This window comes from Pezoporus wallicus, unplaced genomic scaffold (assembly GCF_028554395.1).
Source record: "Pezoporus wallicus isolate ANWC-B61680 ecotype Strahan unplaced genomic scaffold, APGP_CSIRO_Pwel_v1 contig_736, whole genome shotgun sequence".
Classification (NCBI taxonomy): domain Eukaryota; kingdom Metazoa; phylum Chordata; class Aves; order Psittaciformes; family Psittacidae; genus Pezoporus; species Pezoporus wallicus.
In genome coordinates, this window is record NW_026639744.1 from 2,702,586 (window position 1) to 2,729,859 (window position 27,274).

Below are 27,274 nucleotides of genomic sequence, written 5' to 3' on the forward strand. Positions count from 1 at the left end.
GATGCTTGTGTTTTATGGCAGTAGTGGGGCTAGTTCTGTGTCCTCGAGGCAAACAGTTTTGCTGGCCAATATTTGGAATATTAGAGTGTGTTTATTCAGTTTGGTTAGTGAGCTCTGAGAAATGTTTGAAAGCGTCTACAGTTCCTAATGCTGTCTGGGAGTGACAGTAGCTTGGGTGGCATATCTTTAAGGGGCCAGTTAGTTGTATAGAGCTTAATCAGACTTTCAGAAGTAGCTTTCTTTTTTATGGCAGTTGCTGTTCGATTTAGCCATTAGCCGGCTTCCTAATGAAATCAGTGCCAGTTAGCCTTCTGTTTGGGGGATCTTGCAGGTAGTATCATTGTGTTGTCAGTAGAAGAAACTTTATCCTTACTTCTGTAAAGTAAATCATGGATTTAGAGTAGGTGTTTACTACACTGGTACTCTGAGCTCTCCTGTTCAATGCGTAAAGCCCTCCAGGGCTGGAGCTGTGAGAATTCAAGAGGTATTTGCAGACACTGAAAGCCGTAGGGTGTGTTGCTGAACTTCACCTTACTGAAAAGGTTACAAACTGGAAGGAATACAGAGCTCTTTTAGGGCCCGTTTATGGAAGTACAGTATTTAGCCTCATTCCACGTAGTATAAGGTGGGAAAGAATAGTTTGCATTAACTGTTATCTCTGAGTGAAGGTGACTTTTGTAATACAGTAAGGCATGCAACTACTGTGTAGTACAGTTACATGATTTATACTCAGAAAAGGTGAAAGAGCACATCTCTACCCTCAGCCAGTTTGAAATTATAAATTTTAAGTTTTTGAATACAGAAGTCAAAACGTAATATACCTTAGGATATGAAGTTTTGCAGTTGGAAAGGTCAAGATACAGTATTTTCCAGTATATCTCTTTTATAGGTGAAATCGAAGACTGACTTTTATAGGCACTAATTTTGTTAGATTGTGGCAACATAAGGAGGCGCAAAGATTCTAATTGCAGGAGGAATAAAATCCACAAATGCTTAAACATTCTTTTCCTTTTGTAACAGGTGATAAATCGATATTTGCATGAATCACTGATATAAAGAACAATTAAATTCCCACTTTAACATTCTGATAGTTTATTCCACTAAGGAAGAGTCAAAACAAGAAACATGGTTGTGATGAAACAGTGATTGTTTCAGAATTCATCCACACCCATTTTTTAACATCAAGAATGCTTTTCTTTTTATCTTGAAATTTCAGGAGCTCCAATTTCAAAGACTTACCAGAGAACTGGAAGTGGAAAGGCAAATTGTGGCTAATCAGCTAGAAAGATGTAGGCTTGGAGCAGAATCACCAAGTATCGCCAGCACAAGGTACAAGTCCTGATGACTTCACTTTCATCTGTCCCATAAATTAGAGGGCTTTTTAGTGGTGCTTACATCCTACATACATATATTTTCACTGACAGCTGTTCACCTTCCATTAATATCTGAAGTATTTAAAAAAAATAAAGTGCAGATTTGCTGTAAAGAGTTTATGGGACAGTTTAAAGAGGCCTCCTTAATAATTGATTACATTTTCAGTAGAGTGTACGTAAAGCTTTAATTTCTCCTAAAATATGTTGAATTTTACTTTTAAGATTCAGTCAAAGAGAAATACATGATTGTATTAAAGTGACAGTGCTAGTTAAATGCAGTAATCCTATAATTTTTCTCCCGGAATTAACTATCTAGTTTCATTCAGCTTTTCTGAAATACTTTGTGTTGTTACATTTGTTTCCAGGGAACATCTTGCTCCAAGTGTATTGTTAGCATATTTAAATAGCATGAAACATACTTAATATAGTTCACATGATGACAATAACTATAGCAAAGCATTTTGTTAATATTTTGGGTATAACTAGTACTTCAGGTCTTTTTTTTTTTTTAATCCCTTAGGAAACTTTCTACCTCTAAATGTGTTTGGGCACTCATTCATCTCAAGCGTATCAAATGATTGGTAGCTCTTGAATCTGAGAGCCTTGGTAACAATGTGTTCTCTTATGAAACATTTATATCTGCATTTCAGGTTACAGCAAACTTCAGGTTGGCATGTACATAGAGCTTATGTACTGAACATTATGAACGGAATGCTCTGAACATTGTTATTTCTTGCCTTAAATACTATGTGTTTATAGTCTTTAAGCAGTAAACTTGGGTATCATTCTGAATGTTTCTTCCTGTGGCCACGATAACTATTTTTGCAAATTAAATGGATTTTTTTCCCTACAAAACCTTAAGAAACAGGAGGTAAATATTTTAAAAATAAAGTTAGAAAATGCACTGTACCAGCTAACACCATTGTTTTTATACTTCAAGCTGCCTGACCCGAGTTATCATTTGACTAGCATGAGAACTTGTGTTATAGGAAATTTTGAAATACTCAAAAATGTTCCTGAACAAGATGACTGTTGTATACCCTTTAAACTTGCCTGTCTTCCCTCTAGATCCACATATTTCTCCAGCTGTTGTGCAGATTCCATTTTGAAAGCTAAAAAAGTTGAATTCCTATGGAAGAATAAGTTAAAAGCTTTAGTTATTTTATGTCTCCAATCACCTTTCATTCAGCTTAAGATGAGTACTCTTTTTGGGTTGTGTCCTTTGTTGAAGTTTTCTGTCCCTGAGGAAATCAACAATGCTTTATTTCAAAGGGAGTGTGCTTTAGTATCCTTAAATGTGGTTAAAATGTTTGGGAGCATTTCATTTCAGGCATCTAGCTAGAGGTTTGGTTGACCTTGGTGGTCATAGCAGTGCCTCTGATTTATACACTTGAAAAATCGGATTCCTGCAAGCTGGCATTGGCTTGGGGGTTGTGCTGCTTGGCAAAACAGATACTGGCATGGAATCACAGGTGCTTTTGTGGCAGCATTTGCCTATCTTGGTGATTGCAGCTTGGGCTTCAAGCTGTTCTCTGTCAGTCAAGTCACTCCTCTGAGCCAGTTCATCACCCAGTTGCACAAGTGCCAGCCCAAGGGAAGCTGTGGTAGCAGTTTGCGAGGCAAGGAGGAATGTGACGTCAGTACCTTAAACCAGCTTAAGCTTCTTCAGCTGGCACATGTAGCTTCTCAGCCTATCTTCATGGCTGTTAACCCAGACACTACAAACACTAGCAGAGTGCAGGCCCTGATGTACACCTGGATGAATCAGTCCAGAGGCAGGCACTGGTGGTTAGACTGTCGCCTACTTGAGCACACCTGAGGAGGACTCTCATTTCAGGAGCATGGTTCATTCTGTTGCGGTTAGTCCTTAAGAAACATGTGTTGCACAGAAGGTACGTGTAGTTTGGGTTTGTTAGGCTGTTGCCCACCTGTATTACAACTGTATTGTAAATGCAAGCAGCACACACGAGTAGTTAGCTGGTTTGCTCCCTTAAGACGAGCATGAAAGATAACGAGCCCGAATCGGCAGATCCTAAGTAATAATAGTGTAGGGGGTGGAGAAGGAAGCACTAGATCACCTGCGGCCCTGGATTCCCTTAGAGCTTTACTTTTGTGTACCTGTAAGTTACTTGCGTGTTAAAATTATTATCTCATGATTATTTTTATAAATGGGTATTATGCTCAGCACTTCCAAGATATTTCATGGCATCCTGTACACTTTCAAACCACGTAAGAGCCTGACATGGTACATGATTAGTGTTACCTGTAACTGTTAAATCCTTTTTAGCTGTGTTATACACTACAAGATCAGGGATGATAGACTAAGAAAAACCATGTGAAGTTGCAGTTGTATCTTCTTACTTGCATTTCATGCTATAACACACACAGGTTTCTGTGAAGAAGCCACAGGGCTGTTGCGCCTCCTACAACCAGATGCAGCAGTGCAGCTAACTTTGCATCTCTTGTGTTACTGGTCCAGTTCTGGGCTGCCAGATGGGTTGGAGTATATGCTGGTGAAGATAGATATCAGTATGTACCAAGGGTCAGTAGTCAGGCTCACTTTATAAAACACATTGCCTAACCTCTCAGGTGGGAGTTGGCTCTATGAATCTCACAGTTGACTGATTCTTTTGATGAGTTACCTGTTGTGTGTAACTTGTGAAAACTGAGTGGTGGTGGGAACCAAAGGGCTCATACCTATTAATTTAATTGTAAAATACTGCACTCATAATAGCAGCTTGTCATGACAACTTTAACAAAAGTTCAGAACTGGCACACCAGACTTCATTGGAATGCAAACCCTTTTGGCAGGCAGTAGAGAAAATGAAAAAATTGGAACACTTCAGGTACTGAGCAGTCAGTTTGAGTAATAACGTGTCTACCTGAAGTCTTCTGAGTTTTGTAAAATCAAATGTATTTCATACTACTAGGAAGGTTTTTCTCCACTTTCCCAATGCCAGCTGAAATACAGCGTGCACTTTATGTAGTAGTAGAAATATTCCAAAGTGGTTCAGAGCAACGTGCACTCTGTGACTGAAAACTGTAAACTTCCTGTGAGATGAACATGGATTGCATTTCATGGGCACACAATTTTTCCTCATAAAACAGCAGAATGCTGATAAAGAGTGTAAACAGAGTGAGTAGTTCCACTTGCAAGACAGTGTGCAGTCGCGCCGAGTTGTAACTTCTGTTCCACTTGAGGAGTCGTAACATGCAAGACGCTTCCAAACTGTGGGCGGCCCTCACACGGCATTCCGTGGCATGCAGCAGCAAGCTCATCTGAACAAGACTGTTCACAGTGAGCTGATCTGGGTGTAATTACCCTTACAGAAACTAGTTTAATTCTGTTGGCATGACATATCAGATAATTTAGTGTTTCCAAAGGCTATATTTGAAATTTCTTGCATATATTGCAATATAGGATGTCACCAAACTTTCGTGGCAAATTCTAAGATCCATAAAAATTACCTATAGAAATCAGTATGCACTTTTGGGGTAGGAAGAGGGAAGGAGTAATATAAACTATTTGTTTGTTTGTTTACACTAATATTGCACTTACTCAAATTTGAAAACATTGAAGGGCTACGTTAAATTGAAATGAAAGAACAGATTTACATTGTTTGCAGAGCTTCAGCGTAGAATAAGAGCAGGGCTAAAATGTATTTGACAGAGTTTAGCTGAGTAATGAATAATTTTAAATCAGGACCTCCTGCCTGATCATCAGAGAGCTGCTGGAAGAATAGTTTGGGCACAGATATTAAGTATCCATTCAGAACAATTCAGAAGAGATGATGATTAATTCCAAAGTAGTAGCTGGCTAGGAACTCCTTGCCATGGTAGATGCTAACCAGTCCTTGGATGGTAGATGCTAACCAGTCCTTGGATTGCAGATGCTAAACACTCTGAGGCAGCACTCATCTTTCTTACAGAATAAAAGCATCTCCTTTGTTGGAAATTGATCCATGCTATGATTGTTTTAGGCTGTTCCAGTTCTTACTTAGTGTATTATAAATATCTTTAATGTAGCTGTAGAATTGCTGTTCTGTGTGTTACGAATAATTACATATAAACATTTGTTTTTTCTGCAATGGAATCTTGTGCCCTTCATTTCAGAACGTGAGAATGGAGTGCTCACTGAGAGTCTCTTCCTTTGTCTTTACTATTTGACTGAACTTTGAAATGCCTGTACTTTAGAATTGACTGCGGAAATTAGCTTATTTTTTCTTATCTTTTATCTCGGCTAATTCGTCTAGTATAAAATGGGGGAGGGGGATTAAAAAAAAGGAACAGAACTGTTGACCTGTGTAGTATCAGCAGATTTTCAGGATTTTCTCTCATTTTTTTCAACAGCCTAGTTCGAATTTGCTTTTTTGACTGTACCTGCATGTTAGACAGAACTTTCTATTGTGTTTCCTTCTGTCTGTTACAGTTTCCTACTTGCTTGCTTCTGGTTTTCAGGCAGTCCTGGGAGTGTAAATACAGTAAGAGCAGTGCTTCTAAGTAGTTTCACTGGTGGTTAAGGTGGATACACAAACTTTGATGTGACTGCACTGTGTTGCATATTTTCTAGGGTGTAGTTTAACCAGATGACTTCAGGAAGCATTGTAGATTCCCCTACTCTAACTTTTAGGACCTAAAAAGTAATTCTATTTCCAGTCAATCCATCATTTCTTAGGGCCATTTAAGATGTTTAGCTCAGTGAGTGGGTCATCTGTCTTTAGGTACAGAAGACATCACTCCAGATCTCTGATGCCTAATGCCATCTCTTTCCTTCAGCACTTCAGCTGCGGCACCTGGGCAGCATTACCTGTTCATTTAAAATTATGGGGTGTGCTATCATTTGTCTTGGGCCCACAGGAATTCAGAAATGCTTATTTTTTTTTCTTGCATGTCTGCATTGAAAATAAGTGAAACTTGCAAAGCTCCTTGCTACAGCTCCAATATTCATATTTAGGTTTCTGTTTACCCAGACTGTAAGCCTTTCTTGAAATTCCATCAAAGCTTTGAATGCCAGTAGAATTAAGGAATATGGTGGGGCAGAGAGAGGGTATGCAATTTGCTGATGTTCAAATGTGAAAAAAAAAATGTAGCTTGCTATGAGTTGTTCTGATGATAAATTGAAGAGGGATGATTTAATATTGACTTCAGCTTCATATGTAAATACTGTCTTACCCAGTAGTAGACTGGACTATGAAATAGTATTTTTATTTTGTCTGTGAATGTACATCCACTGCACACCACACACAGTGACTGTGTGTCAGCTGAATTACTGTAACTGCTCGTAGGAGTGCTCATGTAAGATGACTTGAAGTCAGTATGAACAGTTGTGACTGATCAGGTGGTACGTGTCAACTTGTCACCCTCTGAAAATACCTGAAGTACAGACAAGACAGTGATTTTCACGATAGTTACAGTGCTGCATAATTTAGGTAAAATAATACTTGAAGGATGTTAGTTCTTTCGAAAGATAGTGAAACGTGACAGAGACCTTTTTTAGTTTACTATTTTGTGATACCAGTAGGCAGACACTGGTGACAGGTGGTATGCTGGTACCACCGTCACAGTGCTGTGTGTGGTTTCAGGCAGCACAGTAGGGTGGCAGTGATCTGCTGTCTGTAGAGCTGGTGGGTTGCCCATGTCCAGCTCTTCTGTGTGACCTCCTTCTGTGGTGGCTTGGGAGTCTCGGTTGCTTCAGTGGCATTGGGTTTCAAACCGAAATAGCCTCCTTCAGTCTGAGTGACCACCTTTGAGTGTAGTATTCCAGATACAGCTTTCTAAATTCATATCCAGAGCATTAGTGCCTGCCTGTGTCAGCTGAAAACATCTACCAGGTCATAGGACCATTTGTTTCTGGTGGCAGAGCTGTTTAATTTTTGTATGTGGACATAAGATGGCTATGGTACTTTGTACAGTGCTTAGCAGAGTGGGCACAGGAATTGTGTTAGTGAATGCAAGGAGACAGCTGTTGGAGAAGTTGAAGCTTCTTTAGCTAAAGTATTTGTGAAAATTTTACTAACCTTCGTCAACAAGAAAAGCAGAAATGAAATGTAGTTATAGTGATTTTTGATGGTTGCCAGTTGTTTGTAAATGTGTATTACAAGTTTGTGGAGTTTCATATGTACCATTTTATTAGAAAAATCCTCCTATTACAGGAATTGACAGTTGTATAAAGCTTTAATCCTTCGTACTGCATATATCTGTAAACACATTCTTGATGTAGATATCTAAAATGGAAGATAAAGAATGAGTAAAACAATGCGTTCAGTCTCAGCAGGCACTTAAGTTTTGGCTGGCAGGTTTGCCTAAGCAGAAAGCACAGATCCCTGTGAGTAAACCATTTGCTACTGTGTGCCTGACAGAACAGATGTATTCCAGTGAGGAGAGATCAGCCAGCAATAAACTAAAATATTAAAGAAATGTGTTTGAAGTTCATAACATTTTCAGCAGAGTTATATATTTAGCTTTTTACAGCTTTTCACCATTTTAGAAACAGTTAATAAATAATACTTAATATTTTCAGCTGTCGCCTTTTTTGATGACAACAGTGGTATAGTCAAGCAGTTAAAATAAGCAAGGGAAATAGATACTTTTCCCTCAAGCAGTACTGTTTAAATCAGAAATACATTTCATCTTACTTGCTAGGATGATGGGCTTAATCTGTTTCATGTCATATAGTAGCTGCAGAAGACGTATGTAGCAGTGAGAATTCAGGTTAACTGTCCGATCTAGAAACTGAAGATCATAATTGTGTTTGCTTTTTCTATTATTATTATTTATTTTTTAGAAGCCAGCATGCTGCTCTCAAAACATCTTGACAAAACCTAGAAATCTGCCATTTTGTTAAGTTTTGCATTCCTCCTGTAGCCTTGCTGTCCCATGCACAGGTACTGTCGGAGGCCCAGCCATGACCTCGGTCAGGCACTTCTGCCTGTGAAGTGCAGCCAAGTCCTTGAGCTGTCATAGCTGTTCCATGGAGAGAAATGCTGACCTCCTTTTCAAACTTGGAAGTCCAGAGGTAGAAAGTGTTTATTTAAGAGCTGTTGCTGCAGGAATGTAAAATGGTACTTGTGATACTTAGTACGCTTTGTCTCAGTAACCAACTTCATATGAAAACTCTGCCATTTGGCAGATTATTATATTTTTCCAGAATGGCAGCTCGTACAATTTTGTATCTAAGACATCAGCTTTGAACTAAAGCTGTGAGATGGCAAGGAAAAGGTCTGAAATTGAGAAAGGGGACCAAAAAATAAACAAAATAAAGAAATAAATACATTTCAGATACTTAGGAAATACAAGTGAGAAAAAAATAGAAAGGATTAAAAAAAAGGAAATAGGTTGATTTCAGTAGAGTTTGTATGCATGCTCCATCTTCAGTTACCAAACATCTGTGTTACTGGCTGTCGTGGTTTAAACCCAGTCAGGTAACTTGTTCACTCACTCCCAGTGAGTGGTGCCGAGCTGACAACAATCAAGGTCCGTGTCCGTCTCCCCCCCCCCTGCACCGGGGCTCTCCCCTTCCCCGCTCCCGGAGGAACGGGGAGGAGGATCGAGAGAGTGCAACTCCTACGGGTTGAGACAAGAACAGTCCAGCAACAAATCACCACCGCTACTATCAGCTAAAACAATGATAAGGGAAAATAACAAGGGAAGAGAATACGATACCACGGGCCAAGAAAACGAGTTCCACCCGGAAGCTCCTGTCCTTCCGGGTAACTCCCAGTTACCCCCCACCCCGGGCATGACGTGCTGTGGTATGGAATACCTCCCCGGCTAGCCCGGGTCAGGCGCCCCGTCTCTGCTTCCTCACAGCTTCCCCTCCTCCCTGGCAGAGCATGAGCCTCACAGAGTCCTTGGTCAGGGTAAACATCACTTAGCCACAACCGACAACATCGGCTTCACCAACGCTGTTCTCAAACTAGAAGTCAAAACACAGCACTGCACCAGTTAACACAAAGGAAAAAACATGACTGCTACTGCTGAACCCAGGACACTGGCTGAAAAATTAGGGTTTGGGTGTATGTATTTGTATGCATTTAGTGTAGAGTTATGCTTTTATTTCACCTGTTCTTTTTCCTCTTGCAAAGCAAATTGAGAAGGGAAGAGTATTTGTTTCTAACTTCTTTAATTGAAAACTATATAGATCATACCAAATTTTTCTGAAGGAAAAATACAGTTTCTACATGTCTGTGCTACTAACCTAGTTCTTTTTCAGGGATAATAGTGGGCTAAAATTAAGTATCTTTAGAACTGCAGTGCACCACATGTGAGCTGTCCTGCTGCATTACATGTTAGTATTAGGAAAAGACACCTTAAGGACTAGATAACAGCAGCAGCTTCTCCTTGAAAGTGCAGTATGTGACCACGCTGGGTTTTAATCGGTACAATAAAATGCATTAGACTTCTCAAAGCTGAAAGCTTCAGTAACTCCAACTTTTCATCTCTAAAGTGACAAAATCAGATTCTGAAGTTGGTAGGGGGTAGATACTGGACTTCTGCAAAAGTAAGATAATAAGAATCAAGTTACATTCCTAAACAGTTTAAATGTTAATGAAGTAGTTTCTAAAGTAGAAACCTTGTTGTTCTTAAGTCCTGTGCATGTAAAGAAAGTTCAGTTAGCCAGATGTGTTGGATAGAGACATGTTAAGGGTTTTTATAATCTTTTATGTGTAAGAGTGAAGTGTTTCTGTCTGCTTGGCACTTCTTACCTTCGCTAAACCAGCAGAGTGATGTCATCTTATTATAGGGAATTGACTTTCCAGAAAGCCTGAGGAGTGAAGGCAGAGGTGAAGAGTGTAAAAGTTGATGTTCTGGTAGCATGAGAATCCTAGGGCGAGTGTTCACTGTACCTATAAGATAGTCTTCAGTTTTCACTTTAGTGCAGCAAAGTATTAATGAATAGGCTAACAGTAACTGATTAAAGGACACATTGTATCCAGGTTTGCTCAGTGAAGAGTAAAGAATATACTCAGTAAAGAATTCATGTAGATGCACTAACATGCAGAACTCTGCTTTCAATAATTAAAATTCATACAGTTTTATAAAAATTCTCTTGAATGAAATACCAGTTTGGTATTTCCTCATGAATTTTTAACAGTAATATTTTTATTTATTATTTATAGTTAAAAAAATATTTAACAGAAATATTTTCTTAAGGTTTTGTCAGAATAGTCACAAGGATAAGTTTGCAGGCAAAAAACTAGTGTGAAGTTGTGCAGAATTTGCTTTGGCATGTAGTTACAATCCCCCAAAATATGCTAGAGAAACATTCTGGAGGTAAGGCACTAGTGGGATTCAGTGGTAGTGTACTAGAAAAGAGAAATATTTTGAACTTTTTATTTCAATTGAATGAACTTTAGCCCAAGGCTGTGCAAAAAGTATGGTTTGGTGGTCTTGGCACTGCTTGCTACTCTGGAATGGCCAGGTGATGGTAGTACAGTTCCTTTGCTCTGGAGTTCCAGGTGTCTTTGGATACATTTGGGTCTTCAGCAAGATGTCTGGCTTGTGTACCCTATTCATTTAGTCTGTTCTTCTGCAGAGAGAGCTGTAATAGATTAAGAAAGAACCATCTGTAGCTGTTTATTACCTCCTGTTAGCTGGAGGCTATGACCTTCTTTCCTGAAACGCCTCAGCAGGTTCTGTCATGCAAAATCTGGGTTTGTTGAAATCCCAATTTAAACTATACCACTGAAGGTAGTTAAAACTAATCTGCCTGACTGTGCACTCGGGTGGAGTGACAGAACTCACATGGTCCCAGTTAGCTGAGTTTCAGGGAAGGTAGCTAGCTGCTGGTTGCCATAGGGTAAGTTCTTAAGCCACCCTCGTTAAACCCACAGGGTGACAATTGATTGCCAGGGTAAGCTAGCTGCCTACGCTTTGACATGTAGTTTGATTTTTTTCCTATGTATTTATTTAGCATTTCTGATTGGACATGTGTTCCATTACTGCCAAGGGGTGTCAGTTTTGCCTAAGCTTAAGATATTTGTGTTCCTGGGCTTGGATAAGATGGTCCTTCAGGAAAAATAAAATACCTGTGAAAGCTCAGGCACACATCTGGATTTGATGGAGTTGGTACTGAAGCACCCTTCTCCCAGCATCTTAGAAATGCAGTAGAACACAAAGAACCCTCTGAAGGCAGAGGAGCCTGGAAGGTCTCAGTCAGGAGTCCAGCTTTTCACGTGTAATTCTGTACAGCAAGTTTCAGTCTATTTAACTGCTGCATTTTATGTACATTCTGAAGAAAAAATGAAGATGCTAGAATTGTAGACTGAGGGAAAGAATAGCCAATACGTAGTAAAAATTCTTAGTACCTAGACATGAAGTTGCTTTTCAGGAACTTGAAGTCTGAATCCATATTCTCCCTTTTCTTTAAATGTCGTTGTAATTTGTGTAAATTGACATCAGCCTGTGCTGGTGTGCAAGCTTAGCACTCTTTTATACAGAAATACTTTGTTTCCACAAAAGGCTTCTTGTTTTAGAAAATAAGCGTCTAGTGGTGGTCATGTTGCTGCGCTGAAGTTTTTTGTAATTGGCGCTATGGTAGAAAGAAGTAAAGTAAATAATACTAATTTAGAAATAGATATATCTTACCCAAAATCAGTTTCATGCTGATATTTAGACATAAAATCTGATAGACTTGCCTATTTTTCCTTTCAGTATCTTTTTGTTTGGAAAATAGCAGTTATCAGCATTGCAAAAATGATATAGTATTCAGTTTGATAGCTCATGTGTAATATGAGATACACTTTTCCATAAAAATAGAGTATCTCATTTTAATAATACATGAATGGTTTTGCATTTGTCTGCAGAAGTAGTTGTGCATCAATACTATTATCAATACATGAAAGAGTGTTGCTTTGTAGAAAAAACAACATGGTTAACGGTAGTTTGCTATAATATTGTTATTCAAAAAATATGAGAATTAGGGGTTTATGAAACACATGCTGGATCTTGTGGAATAATTGTTTCTTAAGTCATCTCCAACCTTGGCAGTATAGAATCTGTTAGCTGTTTACACTTAGAGGTGAGATGCGTGTATGTGTGTGTCAAATGGTTTAAATGCTTATTGTATGCAGAGGATCAGAATTCTTTCTGGGAACCTGGAAATTGAAATAACAGTATAAATTGTAGGTCTGTTTCTGTTCTTTTTTTCAAACTGCTTCACAGGGAGAAGCAAAATGCTCTAGAAGTGTGGTTCCCAAGCTTCCTTGCCAGACCTATCCTGAGCAGCAAATGCGCTTGTCTTTGGAGTGGTTTGTTTACTGCAGGTGTCACACATGACTGGGAACACTTAGAGCTCTATACTGTTTTATTTATGTCATTACACCTTAAATAGGAAATGCGTATCAGAAATCATGCTCTTACCTGTCCTGTTGCAGATAGGTTGTGCTGCTTGGAAATTGCCATACGTTGCATTACGAGGCATTCCCCCAGAATAATAGAAAAATAAAATCAGTAACCCATGGTTTAGTGGTCAGATGTAAAGTGCTGCAGAGTGTTATTGACAGGGCTATTGAGACTTCATCTGCTGGGGGGAGGTTGTATAGTTTTGTATGCTTTGGTTAAAGAAATAAATCCAAACTAGCCACATTTTTGTGATTTTTTCTTTTTTTTTTTTTTCTGCAGCTCTACTGAGAAGTCATTTCCTTGGAGATCATCAGGTATTATCTTTTATGTGTACAATTTGCTTTAAGCCCCCAAACCTGTATTCTCCTGGCAGTCATTGGCCGCACTGTATGTGTTAAGTATGAAAATTGATTTTCTATTTACAGATACTCTTTCTTCAGTGAGAAAATTTCCAATAAGCAAAAGGTTTTCTGAGAGTGATTTTTCTATTTTTGTATCTTAGGGTGAACTTTTTTTCAAAACAAGAAACACTTCTCTGTACTATTTCTACATCTACTCTTGAGTCTGTTAGGTGGAATGGATAGAACTGTGCCTTGAAAATGACATTTAAGTGTCTGTTGAAATAAACCAATCTTTCTTTTATATATCAGAGCATTTAACTAGTTAGGGGATTTGCATTAGTTAAAATATGTAGTATTGAATAGTCAGTCTCTGAACAGTGGTCATCTCTCCAGAGTGATGGAGTGTATGTGCCGAGTTAACATGTCAAAACCACACAACAGGACTGGAATTGGGACCTTGACTCCCTCTGAATTGCTACTTGCCCTGGATCGTGTTTCTCTGAGTCGTGTGCTATTGGCAGAATGTCATATCAAGCAAAACTGGTCTGATCTAGTCAAATCACAATTGGTGTTGGTTAAAAGTTTAGTTAGCCAAGTTCTGCAGAGTGTTCACACCATCGCTTTAGTTAAGGACACAGGCTGTTGTGAGAGCTTGTCAGTTTCTGAAGTACAAAGAATAACACATTGTAGTTATCTGCTTGTGCACTCAAGCAGATTCACAAGTACAATAATTGTGACTATGTTATGTAAATAAGTCTCTTAAGCTATCTACTTTTCTTCCCCCTTCCTGAGTTTTGTCTTATTTACTGTCTAGGCTCTTAAAGTTGTGTATAATTGTATTTATGTGCTTTCAGTTGCATTGTTGTATCACCTCAGCTGAGGTGAGGTATGCATCATCTTTTTTCCTTTCTTTTAAAGCTAATATTCTCAACACCTTGTCTTGTCATTTGGATTTTGCTAGTCATGGTATTGCTTTTTAGGTATTTCTTTAGCAGTGTTTCTAAAGAGAAGTCAAATTCGCTTTTTTCAAGTCATTGAGAAATTACCTGCACTTATTCTTTCAATGTGAAAATTGTACTTGTTTTTTTTTAATCACGTTATTTCCCCATGTTCTGTAAATGTTCCTGTGACAGTTCACAACTGGTAAAGACACCTTCTGACAGATCTCAGTCACTGTTCTACTTCTTTATCTCATCCAGTTGCATTCCATTTCTTTATTTCCTCAGTTTTTCCTGTAACTTATTCTTTGTCTATTGTTTGTTTTTTCTTTTTTCTGTTAAACACGCAAATGGGAGGAGAGTTCTTTTTGTTAGCAGGGATATGCACAGAAGATTTCTAAGAAGTCGCTTAATTTACAGAAAAAAAATCATAGTTCTATATAAATACTGTCTGCATCAATATAAATCTAGCTGTGTATTTCTCACACCTCTGTGTAGCTAAAGTAAGGCTTTTTTGGAGTAATTGCTCAGAAGCAGGCATGTTTGAAAAAATACAGGTTTTGCTTAGAATTTCCTGATACGCATTTCATTTAATGTTTACATTTATGTTGTGGTGCTAGCCTGATTGTAGAATCTACTTAGAGGTTCACTCTTGAGCTTTGTTTTAAAGAAGTGCCATTGATGATGCTTTACCAACTGCAGTCTGAAAAATACTGAAGATTCATGAAACCGCTCCCTTAAATCACCTTTTGTCCTGACTGCAGATAGTAGTTTATATCAAAAACCATCAGTAGATGATGTGACCATAGCTGTAATTGCTTTATGTATCAATAGAATTGCACACAATTTTTACCAGAAATATAAAGCGATGTTGTTTTGCAGATGCTTATAAACAATGTTAGATCAGCAGCCATTTATGAAAAGGCTATTATTTTATTTTGGGCACTCTCCTCATGATTTATAGTATCAGAGAAGAGAGAAAGTCAACAATTCATTTTATTGTGCATTCTTGCCTTTGTTAGAGAGCCTAAACAATCTTTATTTTTTCAGCATTGTGAAAGCAATTGCTTGGTAGCAGATATGTGATGGAAGAGGTTTTGGTTCAGACCTCTGTCTTAGGAACATCTGTACAGCACTGCACAATTGAACTTTATTCTGTGTGTTTCTCCCAAGACTGATTGTCAGTTTGATGTTAATTTATTGTTGTGTCGTATCAAATAAGTGAAGTAACAGGGCCTTGTATTTTTTAAACAAACAAAAGATTGAAGATTAAAATACTGACTTTTAATATAATTTAAATGTCCCAGTCCCTGCAAGTATTCTATTCTAAAGAATATGTAATACTCACTGTTATGATCTGGTGTCAAGTTAGTGTAGCAGGAGCTGTGGAAGGGAATTATTTAAGTGGTGGTTTTCCATATCATTTCTAGGCATACTGATGATTAAATTAATTGAAGTGTAGTAACACTTCTTATTAAATCTTAATGAAATCTGGTCATAATGCTCCTATTATAGTAAATTAATTAGTAGCAAGTTTTACTAGATGTTTTTGACCTAAGAATGTACTACTGATAAGTAACTGTGCTGGCTGCCTGTCATTTCTAAGATGTTTTTAATTTATTTTTTTAATCTGGTATTTGGATAATATTCAAACATTCCTCAGAACAGCAATTCATAACATTTTAGTATCAGTTTTTCATCATGGCTAATTGTGCAAGTAGCAAGACACCAGCATTTTGTGTACAGCTATTGGTGAAAAGCAGAGTATTGCTTTACAGCTTGGTAGGCACAAATATTCTGTGAGGTTTTTTTTCTCTTTTGAGCTATACGGTAATAGCAGCTGTTAGAATTTCCAATAGATCATATCTCAGGGTTTTTTTGGTTTGTTTTGTTGGGTTTGCGTGGGATTTTTTTTGCACGAGTGCCACTTGGGTTTATATCAGGGAGTTTTGTCAGTTTGAGAGAGTTTTTGTTAGCTATTGCAGAGAATTTTCTTTTCCTGTCTTCCTCCTAGCACATAATTTCTGCAAGCTCCTAACAGTTTTGCCTTTCTGTGACGGGCTGTTATATTAATTTTCAGAGAGCACACAACAGGCTTCGTTGCCCACAGCTCACAGCTTTCGATATGAAGCAGTCATACAAGTTTTTACTTGGCTGTTGCTTCTTGGCATGTTTCTTTTGGTTTCCACTCCAGACTCATTCATACATTTCTTCAGTAAGAATTTACATATCTGTGTTACCTTTACATGTAACCCGTATGTCCTACTCCCCTTCCTCAGGGGAGGTTTAGATTGGATATTAGGAGAAATTTTTTCCCCAAAAGGGTTGCCAAGCACTGGAACAGGCTGCGCAGGGAAGTGGTGGACTCGCCATCTTGGGAGGTATTTAAAAGACATGCAGACATGGTGCTTGGGGGCATGGTTTAGTGGTGGACTTGGCGGTGCTGGGTTAGTGGTTGTACTCAATGATCTTAAAGGTCTTTTCCAACCAAAACCATTCTCTGATTCCATGCTGCATCTATGACACTTGTTCTTCATCAATAAGTGTAACGTAATGGCAATTGGATGCTTAATATTTCTGCCAAAATAATTTAATTCCATATTTTTTTGTTATTAAGTGTTATCGTGTATGTCCTTTTTTTGCCTTTCTTCATAATGGCAGTGTGATGTCTCCTTTGGTGTTTTTTCTTTGTATGATGACACTTTCCCTTGCTCTAAAGGTCAGCTAATACTCTTAGAACTAATAAGTAAACATTTGAATAGTAGTATATGAAGTAAAACATGTATAAAATAGGCAGCAGCTTCTGGAGATACACAGATGAAATTCAACTCAGCCTTTCACTTATGAAGCTCTTTGGATAAAAGACACTTAAGACAAGTGATAGCTATTTGTGCACTACAACACAGTTGCACAGTGTTTCTACTCTGCAAAGTACTTAATTGCCTTTTTCATTAAAGGAGATTGGAACATGCATTTGAAAAATTAGAACTGCAGAAATTGTACAACTACATCAAAACTAAAGGAAACAAGATTCTCAGATCTTAGTATCCACATTCTTTCCATTGAGTTTGGCAGATGATACCTGTCTGCCAGTAGACTCTGTTCATGTTGAAAGCGAGTTCCTTGTTAGTATGTGTGAGAAAATCACTATGATTGAGCATGCAGGAAACTTGCATATGAAAGATTGGATTTACCTAGTGAATTTATGCTTTCAGATCCTCCAACCACCACTGTAAACAAACCCCAAGCATCAGAGAGCGTTCACACCAATGCCTATGATATTACGACAGAACCAGAGCAAGGGAACCTCTACTCACCGGAGCAGACATCTCTCCATGAAAGTGAGGGTCTGTTGTGTGCACTTTAAATACTAGAATATATTTCGGTATTGACTGTATGAAAATGTAATGCAATTATGAATGCAAAAAGTAAAAGCTATATATCATTTTATTTTTGTGAAGTTCTTTGATGCTTTTATTCTTACACTGGCTTCCTACCTACAGGGTCTGTAGGTAACTCAAGAAGTTCAACACAAATGAATTCTTACTCTGACAGTGGCTACCAGGAAGCAAGCAGTTTCCATAACAGCCAAAACCTGAGCAAATCAGAAAACAGACAGCAGTATTCCATTATTGGAACCACTAACAACCATTTGGTGAGGAGCTCACGAGCTGAAGGGCAGACATCTGTGCAGGTATGCTCAAAATAGTCCACTCTCTCTCTCTGCACCCTGTCTGTGTTGCAGCAAGTAGTGTATAGCTGGGCGTACCTTTGCATAGGCTGAAATGAATGTTCTTACATTACACTTTCATTTAACACCTTCACTGGTTAAAAAGCAGCAATGGCTTTCAGCAGACAAGAGACTTCTTTGCTGCCAACAGCATATATGTGATCTGGTTCATTCACTGCAGCTGAAATGAAGTGACACTTCTCGGGACTCCTGACTGCAGTGTACACTGCTAGTGTAATATCAGGAAAGTATTACTTGAAATTCAGTTGTGATACTGGAGAAAACCTCTGAGAATGTAGCCTGTATGTAAATATAGTGCTTAGAGGAAGGTGATATTTTTATTCCTGCACCTTCTACTGTTTCTGGCTTTTTTCTCCTCCTTTTTCTTTAATCAGAATGTTAGTGAGTCAGTAACTGACAGAGCTTTATTAGCTTGTACTAGAACTCTTTGCATAACTTTTCTAGCATTTCCAGAGTGGTAAAGCAGCAAGGAAAGAAAGCATAGGCACATATTAACATGGAAAGCCAAATAAGAATGAGTAACAGATTCATTTTTATTTTTTTTTTTTTACTATTAAATTGCCTTTTTATATTTTAAGAAATCCTAGTTAGAAAAAAAAGTTATAGGAAAACTTGAAGGAATTATGTTTAGGGTAAAAGCTACTCTTCAGCTGCTTCTATATATTGTTAAATTGTGTGTGTTTCCTGTTGACTTCTCTGTCTTATGGGAGAGAAGAATCTACTACATGTCCTAAATGACAGAACTAATACATAATTTTGTTTTCAAACAGCCTTCGGTAAGCATTGCTACCAACCGAGTCATGAGACGTGTCAGTTCAGTGCCATCCAGAGCACAGTCTCCCTCTTACATGGTCAGCACGGGTGTTTCCCCTTCACGGGGGTCACTAAGAACATCTCTGGGTAGCGGCTATGGTTCTCCATCAGTTACTGAGCAAAGATCCATTGCTTCTCACGTGTATTCATCCACTACTCTGCCAGTACAGCGGGCAGCATCCCCTTATGCTGCACAGAGACCTTCCTCCCCAACAGCTATGCGGCGGATTGGGTCGATTACGTCCAGACAGACAGCAAATCCCAATGGTGGGACTTCCAATTACCAAACATCGGCTAGAGTCGGCTCTCCTCTTGCCCTTACTGATGTACAAACCAGAGTAGCTTCTCCATCCCAAACTCAGCTGGGATCTTCCTCCCCAAAGCGTTCTGGCATGACTGCAGTTCCACAGCATTTGGGAACAACACTGCAAAGAACAATCCATGATATTGAACAATATGGACAGCAGCAGTACGATATATATGAGAGAATGGTCCCTCCACGGCCAGACAGCCTTACAGGTTAGTAAAAAGGTAAAGACACAGCTTAAAACTTGGTATGAAACTACAACTGGAAAACCCTTAATGTAGTAATCAATTTATGGATGAAGCATTGTACCACTACAACATAACTGTGGAAGATGTATCAAATCAGCTGGAAATACTGATGTCAAGCACTATGTTTCAATCAGACCATAAGTTCACTGTGAATACTGTCTTTCTCTTTCATTACTACATTGCTATGTTAAATTAGATTTCATGTTCGAAGAAGCCAAGTGAAACTGAGTTACCCAAACAGAGACAGTACAGTGTTTTTGAAGATAAAGTACATTTAAATTTATGTGCAGGTTATACACAAAGTGAAAGATACTAGGCTGGAACTAGTCTTATATTTAGGTTTTTTTTAGAATATGTTACTTAGTACCACTGAATTTTAGTCTTTTTTCCCTTAATATTTCTATCTTACTTCAGTTAAATTTAGGGTTAACCTTTGTAATATTAGCTTAAAATCAAGCCCTAAAAGGTAGAGGCAGTTCTTGTAAAGGTGCAGTTACTTTACATTTTAAGTTCTGTCTGCATTACTGCGTTTCTTCTAACCTTACCTAAAGTAGCTCAGGCAAGGTGATTTTGAAGTTAGACCTTGCGCTCCTTTGAACAGACTAAGATGTCTGTTTTTTCTGTTCAACTCTCATACTGAAGTTCAATATAACACCTGAAATCTTAAACTCAAATTTGACCAGTTTTCTGAGAGGAAATTTGAATGTGGGGAAGGCCAGTACCATAGCAGCCTTTAGTGTCATTCAGAACTCTTCCCTGCTTGGTAAGCTGAAGGAGAGGATCTGTGTATGGTCAGGTCCTCTTCTGTGCGTATAGTCTCTGGGAAAGGTGTCCCTGTGGTGCATGTTCTGGGAAAACTGCAGTGGTAACAAGATGAGCTTTTTCCCAGGACATGGCATCATCACCTGATAAGTGTTGATCCAGCTGCCTCTTTGCTTTGTGAGACCCCCATGGGTTTTCTTTCAGACACTGTGATAGAGCTGGTCTGTGATTCTGGGGCAGGGGGGGAATATTCAAATGCAGGATATATTTGGTTACACATCACTGCTTGTCTTCTGAAGTTGTTCCATAATTTCCACCATTTCGTTACCTTTGTGCAATTCACTTACCACATCTCATTGTTTTGATAGCTGCTAAAGTGATAGTGCCTACAACAGTAGTGCCAAAGTGGGCAAACCAGTATTAATTTTATGAAATAGGGATTTTTATTATCTTTTAAACCCAGAATTTTGCTGGCTTTATGCCCTAACTGAATTTATGAATGACTAAACATTTAAAAATGCATTTGCCTTGGCCATATTATCCATATGTTACATATGTATTTGCTAACTATGTTAACAATTTATGATTTGGTGTTGTAGATAAACTCTGCATATAATATTAGGTAAGAAAGATGACAATAAATTATGTTGTAAGATTTAAAAAGATAGGTTAGCAGTCTAGGAGAGGATGCATGAAGGATGCTGGACTGAGAACAGGTGGGATGTATGTGATTGCCATACTTACTGTAATACAAAGTGAAGTATGTTTGGTCATCTGTACTCTGAAGAATTTAAGTAAATGAACAGAACTGCTGAAATCACAGAATAAATGAAGAATGCCAAGAGTAGAAGGACCTGGAGTGAGTTTGGAAGGGATGGTGCTGCCACCACCGAGAAGACTTTTGCTGTTACTGCTATATATTGCTTCATTTTCAGGATGATGGCCCCCTTTAGGCTGTGCCTATTTCACAGCTGAATTTCTGCTGGGTTCCCAACTTACCTTGTCATGGCTGAAGCTGTGAACTGCACACGCTGACTTGCCTTTTACTCTGTATGTTTTTTTAGACTTTCAACTATAAATGCTACCAAAAAACTTGATTTGGAAAACTTAAACGTTGTCAGTGTATGGACAAAACTTTCCATCAAGGAAATGCTTCTTTGTCATTGAATCTTTCAGTGTTATGTTGGCTAAAAGAAGAAAGCTTCAAGCATGACAGCTTTATTATTTTTAATTTATATAGGCCGTGTATATATCTTCCTCTTCTTGGTTTCAGGCCTGAGGAGTTCATATGCTAGTCAACACAGCCAGCTAGGACAAGAGTTACGATCAGCTGTATCTCCTGACTTGCACATCACTCCCATCTACGAAGGCAGAACTTACTACAGTCCTGTGTACCGTAGTCCAAATCACGGAACGATTGAGCTCCACCAGGGATCCCAGTCAGCCTTGTATCGAACAGGGTCAGGTGGGTAAAGGGCTTCCACAACTCCTCTGGTGACTGTATCCAAAGTCGTGCTTGATTTGCTCACTGGAGTTTCCTGGAACCTATGGCACATAGGAGAGCATATATGATATGGATGTATAATTCCAATTCAAAAGGAAAAGCCAGATGTTATAAAATAATGGAGGCAGAAACTAGGCTTGAAGGACTGAAAATAACCAGCAGGAATTGAAGAGCATTTGTGGTGTTTGGAAGAAATACTTGGGGCTATGTATCAGTGTCAGCTTGGGGGAAGAGTATTTTCTGTTTGACACCACACACTCAGGTACAACTAAGGGAAGCGTATTTCATGACACGCAAAATGCATTGCTTCCTCTTGCATTCTCTGTGCAATGTTTTCTTACAAATCAAGTTTCTTCTTTTTTATTTTCTTATATTTCTCTTTTTATTACTCATCAGTAAAATGATAGCTTGCACACTTAAAGTACCTCCTGTGGCTTTCACAGTAAAAATACTGGTTTTGCCCAACTTCTCAGCAAAGGATCATGTTAAGATGCTACATCTGAAGGTTGCATATTGAAACTGAAATATTTCTGTAATATTTCATAGAATTTCTACTCTTGTATTACAAAGTGTGTAGGTGTTAGAGTAGTACTAGAACTGATTGCCTGTGACAAGACATGCAATATGTACTGCAGTGCACTTCATTCTTTAAGGTTGATCAGTAACTTGTATATTGGAGTAATTTCTAAAACCTCCCACGGTATTAGAGAAATTTAGCCAAGTAACTATCTAGAAATATTTATAGAGAAGTGTCCAGTTCGTGTGTGACGTTTTCACACATTTGGAAGTTGCTTTTTAACTTTTTTTTTACTGTAACTGAAACACTAAGCATACGCAATGTTGAAGGAGGCAACAGTTTTTGCAATTCTCTGGTCTTCTGCAACTTAGTGTAGGCAAATTAAGTTTGTCAGTATGTGCCAATGAGGAAATATAACTAGGAACTGAAATGCTCTGCTTAGTTGTCTACCTAAGGTAGATAACTAATCAGTTATCTTGGAAGAGCAAAAGAAACCACAACAGCTCTGTTAAGTGAGGAAGATGCATGTTGCTGCTTTTGAAATGATCAGCTTAATCTTTGAAATCTTCCTCTTGTTACTTCTTGTCAGGGAAAATGTGCATGGAGTTAGGAAAAGGAAAATACCATCTAAACTCTGTACATTGTTGTTATTTTTCCTTTTTGGTACAGCTGCAAATTGACATTGCTGTTAGTAACTGAATTTTATTATAAGCCTTGAAAACATTTTGCATCCTGATTTCTGCTTGATGGCACAAGGTGCATTTTGTATTTAAATACTTGTTGAGGCAAGCTGAAGCATAAGCTTGATTTCACCAAACCTTTAGTTCTGTAACTAATCTCTCTCTTCCCTGGGACACTGAGTAATGGCTCCCTTAAATCTGGCAATAGCTTTCAGTGTTGAACACAGTACACAATTTTAAGACCAATTCTTTCCTTTTTTTGCTTACACTTTTGACCACTCGTTGCCTCTTCTCTTCCATAGACATTTGTTACCTAGTTTGTTTTTTAATACTGATTTTATACTAGGAGTTGGAAATCTGCAGAGGTCATCCAGTCAGCGTAGCACACTCACATACCAAAGAAATAATTATGCTCTGAACACGACAGCCACCTATGCGGAACCCTACAGATCAGTGCAGTATCGACTGTCAGAGCCTAGTTATAGCAGGCTGCAGCATGCAACGCCTGCCGACGATGGGACCACGCGATCTCCATCCATTGACAGCATACAGAAGGACCCCAGGCAAGTCCATTCATCTTTCAAGGATCACATGTATTTTCCATAATAAGATTTTTAGTACATTCCTTGAATATATTTGGTATTTGTTGGGCATATTCCGGTTTTATATTGTTTAAACGGGCATGGCTAATGTAGATACTAAGATCTATGCCTTCATAGCCAAAGTAATTAAATACAGTCTACCTGTTACAGTAAGAAAGAGCAACTTTCATGAATATAATTATTATTACATTTTCCTTCCATGTTTATTTTCTTGTAGAAGTTATTATAGGAAATAGGTATAAATTTCATGAGAGTTGACTGCTGTATTCCAAGTATTTTTGAGTAACTCTGCAGGGCAACCTGTGATATTAGTGAGTTTCCTCTTTATGGGAATGGGAACCAGGGCTTGAAAATTTGAAATTTATTTGAGTGAAGTTTTCATGAGCAGCCTGCTTCCATTTCAAAACAATGTAAGTTTAAAAATTATATATAAATGTGCCATCTTGAAAGTGAATACACATTAATATTTTTACTAGCTTGAAGTTGTAAATGTATGTACACAGCATGGGCATGTGACAACCTGATCTAGTTGAAGATGTCCTTGCTCATTGCAGGGGGGCTGGGCTAGATCACTTTTGAAGTTCCCTTCCAATCAAAGCTATTCTGTATTCTATGACACGTCTATTATTATCATGACAATTTGGTATACTGTTCATTGAAACCTTGTATTTTAATATGCAAGTATTAAACCCTGATCCACGCAAAGGGTGGAGGGATATACAGCGCTGCTTATCTTCAGTGTGGGCCAGTGATTGCTAGAAATTCCTGCCATCTGCAGCCTGCTGGCTCGTGGGGACAGTGCTTGGACACTCCTCGGTCATGGAAGCCCCTGGGCCACTCTGCAAGCTCAGAAAGAACTGAGCGCAGAGCATCTTGCTCTGGAGGATTTGGGCTCCAGTAGTGCCTCAGTAGTCTTCATAGGGAAACAGCAGGGCACCAAATAACCTTTGAAACAAACAAACAGCTAATAGTGATGGTCAGACTGGAGTCTTACACCAAAATCCTCCTAGCTCCCCACTTTACAGAAGGCTCATGGCCTGGTTCAGTTATTTTCTAGTTTGGCCCTATACTTCTGAGTCAAAAAAAATGAAAGCACGGATTTTAATAGATTTTGTTGTTTATTAGTAGAAAATAATGTATTTCAGGGGGTTTTAATAGATATTGAAGGACTGGATTGATTTCATTTAACTGAATGGTATATTCATTTAAACAATGTTAATTGGATAATCCAGTTGAGGTAATCTAAGTAATAATGCTTGCTAGCTCTGGCTGGTCTGTTCAGGCCTGGTTTACAAGAGCAGTTACTTATGATAGGGTTGCCCCACGTTCACAGCAAAAAACTGCAGAGAAATTCTGCCTCAGTTCTCATAGCTGATGCACCTTCTTACCTTGTAATTTCCCAGCACACTAGTTTTACATTACGTTTTAATCTGTTACAGTTTCTGATCAGTATAACATGCTGTTGCAGAGGTTGGGTGAGTGTTAACAGCTGCCTCAGCCTGGGCTGCTTAAATGCCTCGCTCCAGAGTGTGAGCAAGGGAGCATTCAGAAAGTGGATAGTCTTCTTAGAAAGGCAGTTTTCCCTAAGGACTTCTAGTCTTTAGTATAGAGAAATAAACCCTGAAGTTGTTGAGCAGTTCATTGTAGGCGCATGACTTTTCCCATTCTGGTGACTGTTAGAATCCTGGGGAGACCCAACTGGCTGGGCATTACCCTTTGAAGAGCTCCCCAGACACTGTTCTTGGGATATAATTTTTCATGTACTTGGATTTTTGAGCATGGGAAAACTTAGATACTACTTTTCCTTTCTTTTTCTTTTTTTACCTTCCCCCTCAATCTCCCTTTACGGAAGGAAGGAAGCATAGCAAATATTAATGAGCTGATTTCTAAATCTGTGAATTTGGCATAGATAAGTTCCATGACTTTTCCAGGATTTGTCTGTGCAAAATCAGTGTTTAATGAAGGAGATTTGATTTTAATGATTTTAAGTTTATAAGCCCTGAATAACTCAAATTATGCAAACTTCCTGCAGCTGACCATGGTGATGAAATTTCAGGCTCTGCAGCCTTTGTTGAACTATAATTGACTTCAGACTGGGAAGAATGTTGAGCACTGAGGCGGGGGGGGGGGGGGGGGGGGAATGCTGCATGGAAGAGATGCCCCTGAGCAGCATGGTTAAGTGGGTGTTTGCTGTATATGTGTTGGGAGGTTTATGTAGGTTGCAGTGTTTGTGTTGGTATACTCAAGTGTATATATATATATATATATATATATATATATATTCCTCTTGATTGACAACCAAGGTAACTGAAGAATATTGGATGTAAAATGTCCTTTTCCAATTGGAAGACTAAAGGCTGGTGTGACTCATAATTACTCTAATATACCTGGTTTTCCCTCATAGCCCTGTGTCACGGTTTAAGCCCAGCTGGCAACCCAGAACCATGCAGCTTCTCACTCACTCCCTCCTTTTCCTCCTCCCCGATCCCTAAGAGGGAGAAAAATGATTGCTACTGTTGACCCCAGGACACCCTGATACTGCAGAACAAAATCAGAATTGTTGAAAAACACTTGAGAAGCTCTAGTAATTCTACTTGGCAAATAAGCGTACATTTGTAACTAACACCTTCTCCTGAATGTGTTCATCTAATGAAGGGAGTTTGCTTGGAGAGATCCAGAACTGCCTGAAGTCATCCACATGCTTCAGCACCAGTTCCCGTCAGTCCAGGCGAATGCAGCTGCCTACCTCCAGCATCTGTGCTTTGGGGACAACAAAGTGAAAACGGAGGTACTGTGCTGTTCATGATGGTGTCTGGGATGATGGGGAAGCTGCAATCAGGGTCCTTTCAGAGCAGGAGCCAGCACAAGAAACTATCTGGTATAGGAAAGGGTTGTTATTTTAGTGCCAAATTCAGTAAAGCTTTATTTGAGGACTGCTTTTGTCTTTTCATTCATGATTTAACTTCATTATTTTAATGCTGTGGTAAAGACTAGATCAATTTTGATCAATAGCCAGGCTATTAAGGATGCTAAAAATCTAGCAAAATGGCCTAGAGTGCCTGCGCTGGTAAAACCTGAAGGTGTAAGTGTAAGAAACTGGTTTTTGGGGGGGTGGAATCTTTAAATTAACTGCGAAACTACAGGGAATGAATGAAAGACCCTTCCAGGTAATGAGTGTCTACCTGTAAATACTAATACAATACTGATATATTAGTTCATAATTGAATCATTTTACAAGAATTCTGGGGTTTTTTTTTATATTTATTTATTTATTTATTTTTAATTTAGAAACCTAAATGCCTGTTCAGAGCAGAAACAGCTGCCAAGGATGCAGCAAAATTCAAACCTTAAGAATGGATTTCTATCCCAGTTTTATTCTGAATTATATATATAAAACTATCCCATCATGGTTTGAGTACAGATTGAAAAAAATGATACAGCTGCTTTGTCATTTGTGACTTGTATCCATACCATGGACGCGTATGGCAGATGCAGTGTTTGATACGCTGCACTGATGTACAAGGGGGAGGTTTAACTCCCCTTGTTATTTTTTTTCTTCATTATTTAGTAATGGAAATAAAAACTGTTTGCCTTGAAAAAGAACAACCCTTAAATTACTTTTTTATAGCATCCTGCAGTATCTGCTTTCAATGTAGTTTGTGTCAAATAAATAACCTATAAGGTAATACTCATCTCCTACTATAGAAATCTTGCCAGGTGAATAACTTTAAGCTTAAAGTCCATTGAATGTCTTTAGGTAGAGATTCCTGGTGGCTTTTGGTGTAGCAGTGGCTTCTCTAACTGATCAGCGCCAAACTAGGTATCCCGTGGGTACGTAAGTTAGAGTACATATATCTAGGCATGTAAATACAGAGTTCCTTTTGAAAAACACACACTTTAAACAGTGGTCGAAGAATCTCCAAGTCATCAGTCTTTCATTTTATTTCTGTTACTCTACTTTGACAGGTAAAAATCAGATCTGGTGTTGGTCATAGACCAGTTCAATTGGTTTTTCCAAGCCTCTTCATTTTTGTTGTTTTAAGGTGTAAGCAAAGACATTGACCATCTTGATACCCAGTGCATTTTTCAATAATG

At 38.5% G+C, this 27,274-nt stretch overlaps 1 protein-coding gene across 3 annotated transcripts in view; it reads left to right on the top strand.

The window, feature by feature from the left end:
* PKP4 (plakophilin 4) overlaps positions 1-27,274 on the top strand; it is a 63,422-nt gene that overhangs the window by 12,635 nt on the left and 23,513 nt on the right. Inside the window, exons 2-9 of one of the 3 annotated variants that reach the window (XM_057415608.1) lie at positions 1,217-1,329; positions 12,996-13,030; positions 17,211-17,342; positions 17,499-17,689; positions 18,517-19,078; positions 21,150-21,341; positions 22,924-23,144; positions 25,839-25,967. In XM_057415608.1, the coding sequence (XP_057271591.1) occupies positions 1,217-1,329; positions 12,996-13,030; positions 17,211-17,342; positions 17,499-17,689; positions 18,517-19,078; positions 21,150-21,341; positions 22,924-23,144; positions 25,839-25,967 (1,575 nt within the window). The remainder of the gene's footprint in view (positions 1-1,216; positions 1,330-12,995; positions 13,031-17,210; positions 17,343-17,498; positions 17,690-18,516; positions 19,079-21,149; positions 21,342-22,923; positions 23,145-25,838; positions 25,968-27,274) is intronic. The other 2 variants (XM_057415606.1, XM_057415607.1) reach the window with 2 other exon arrangements.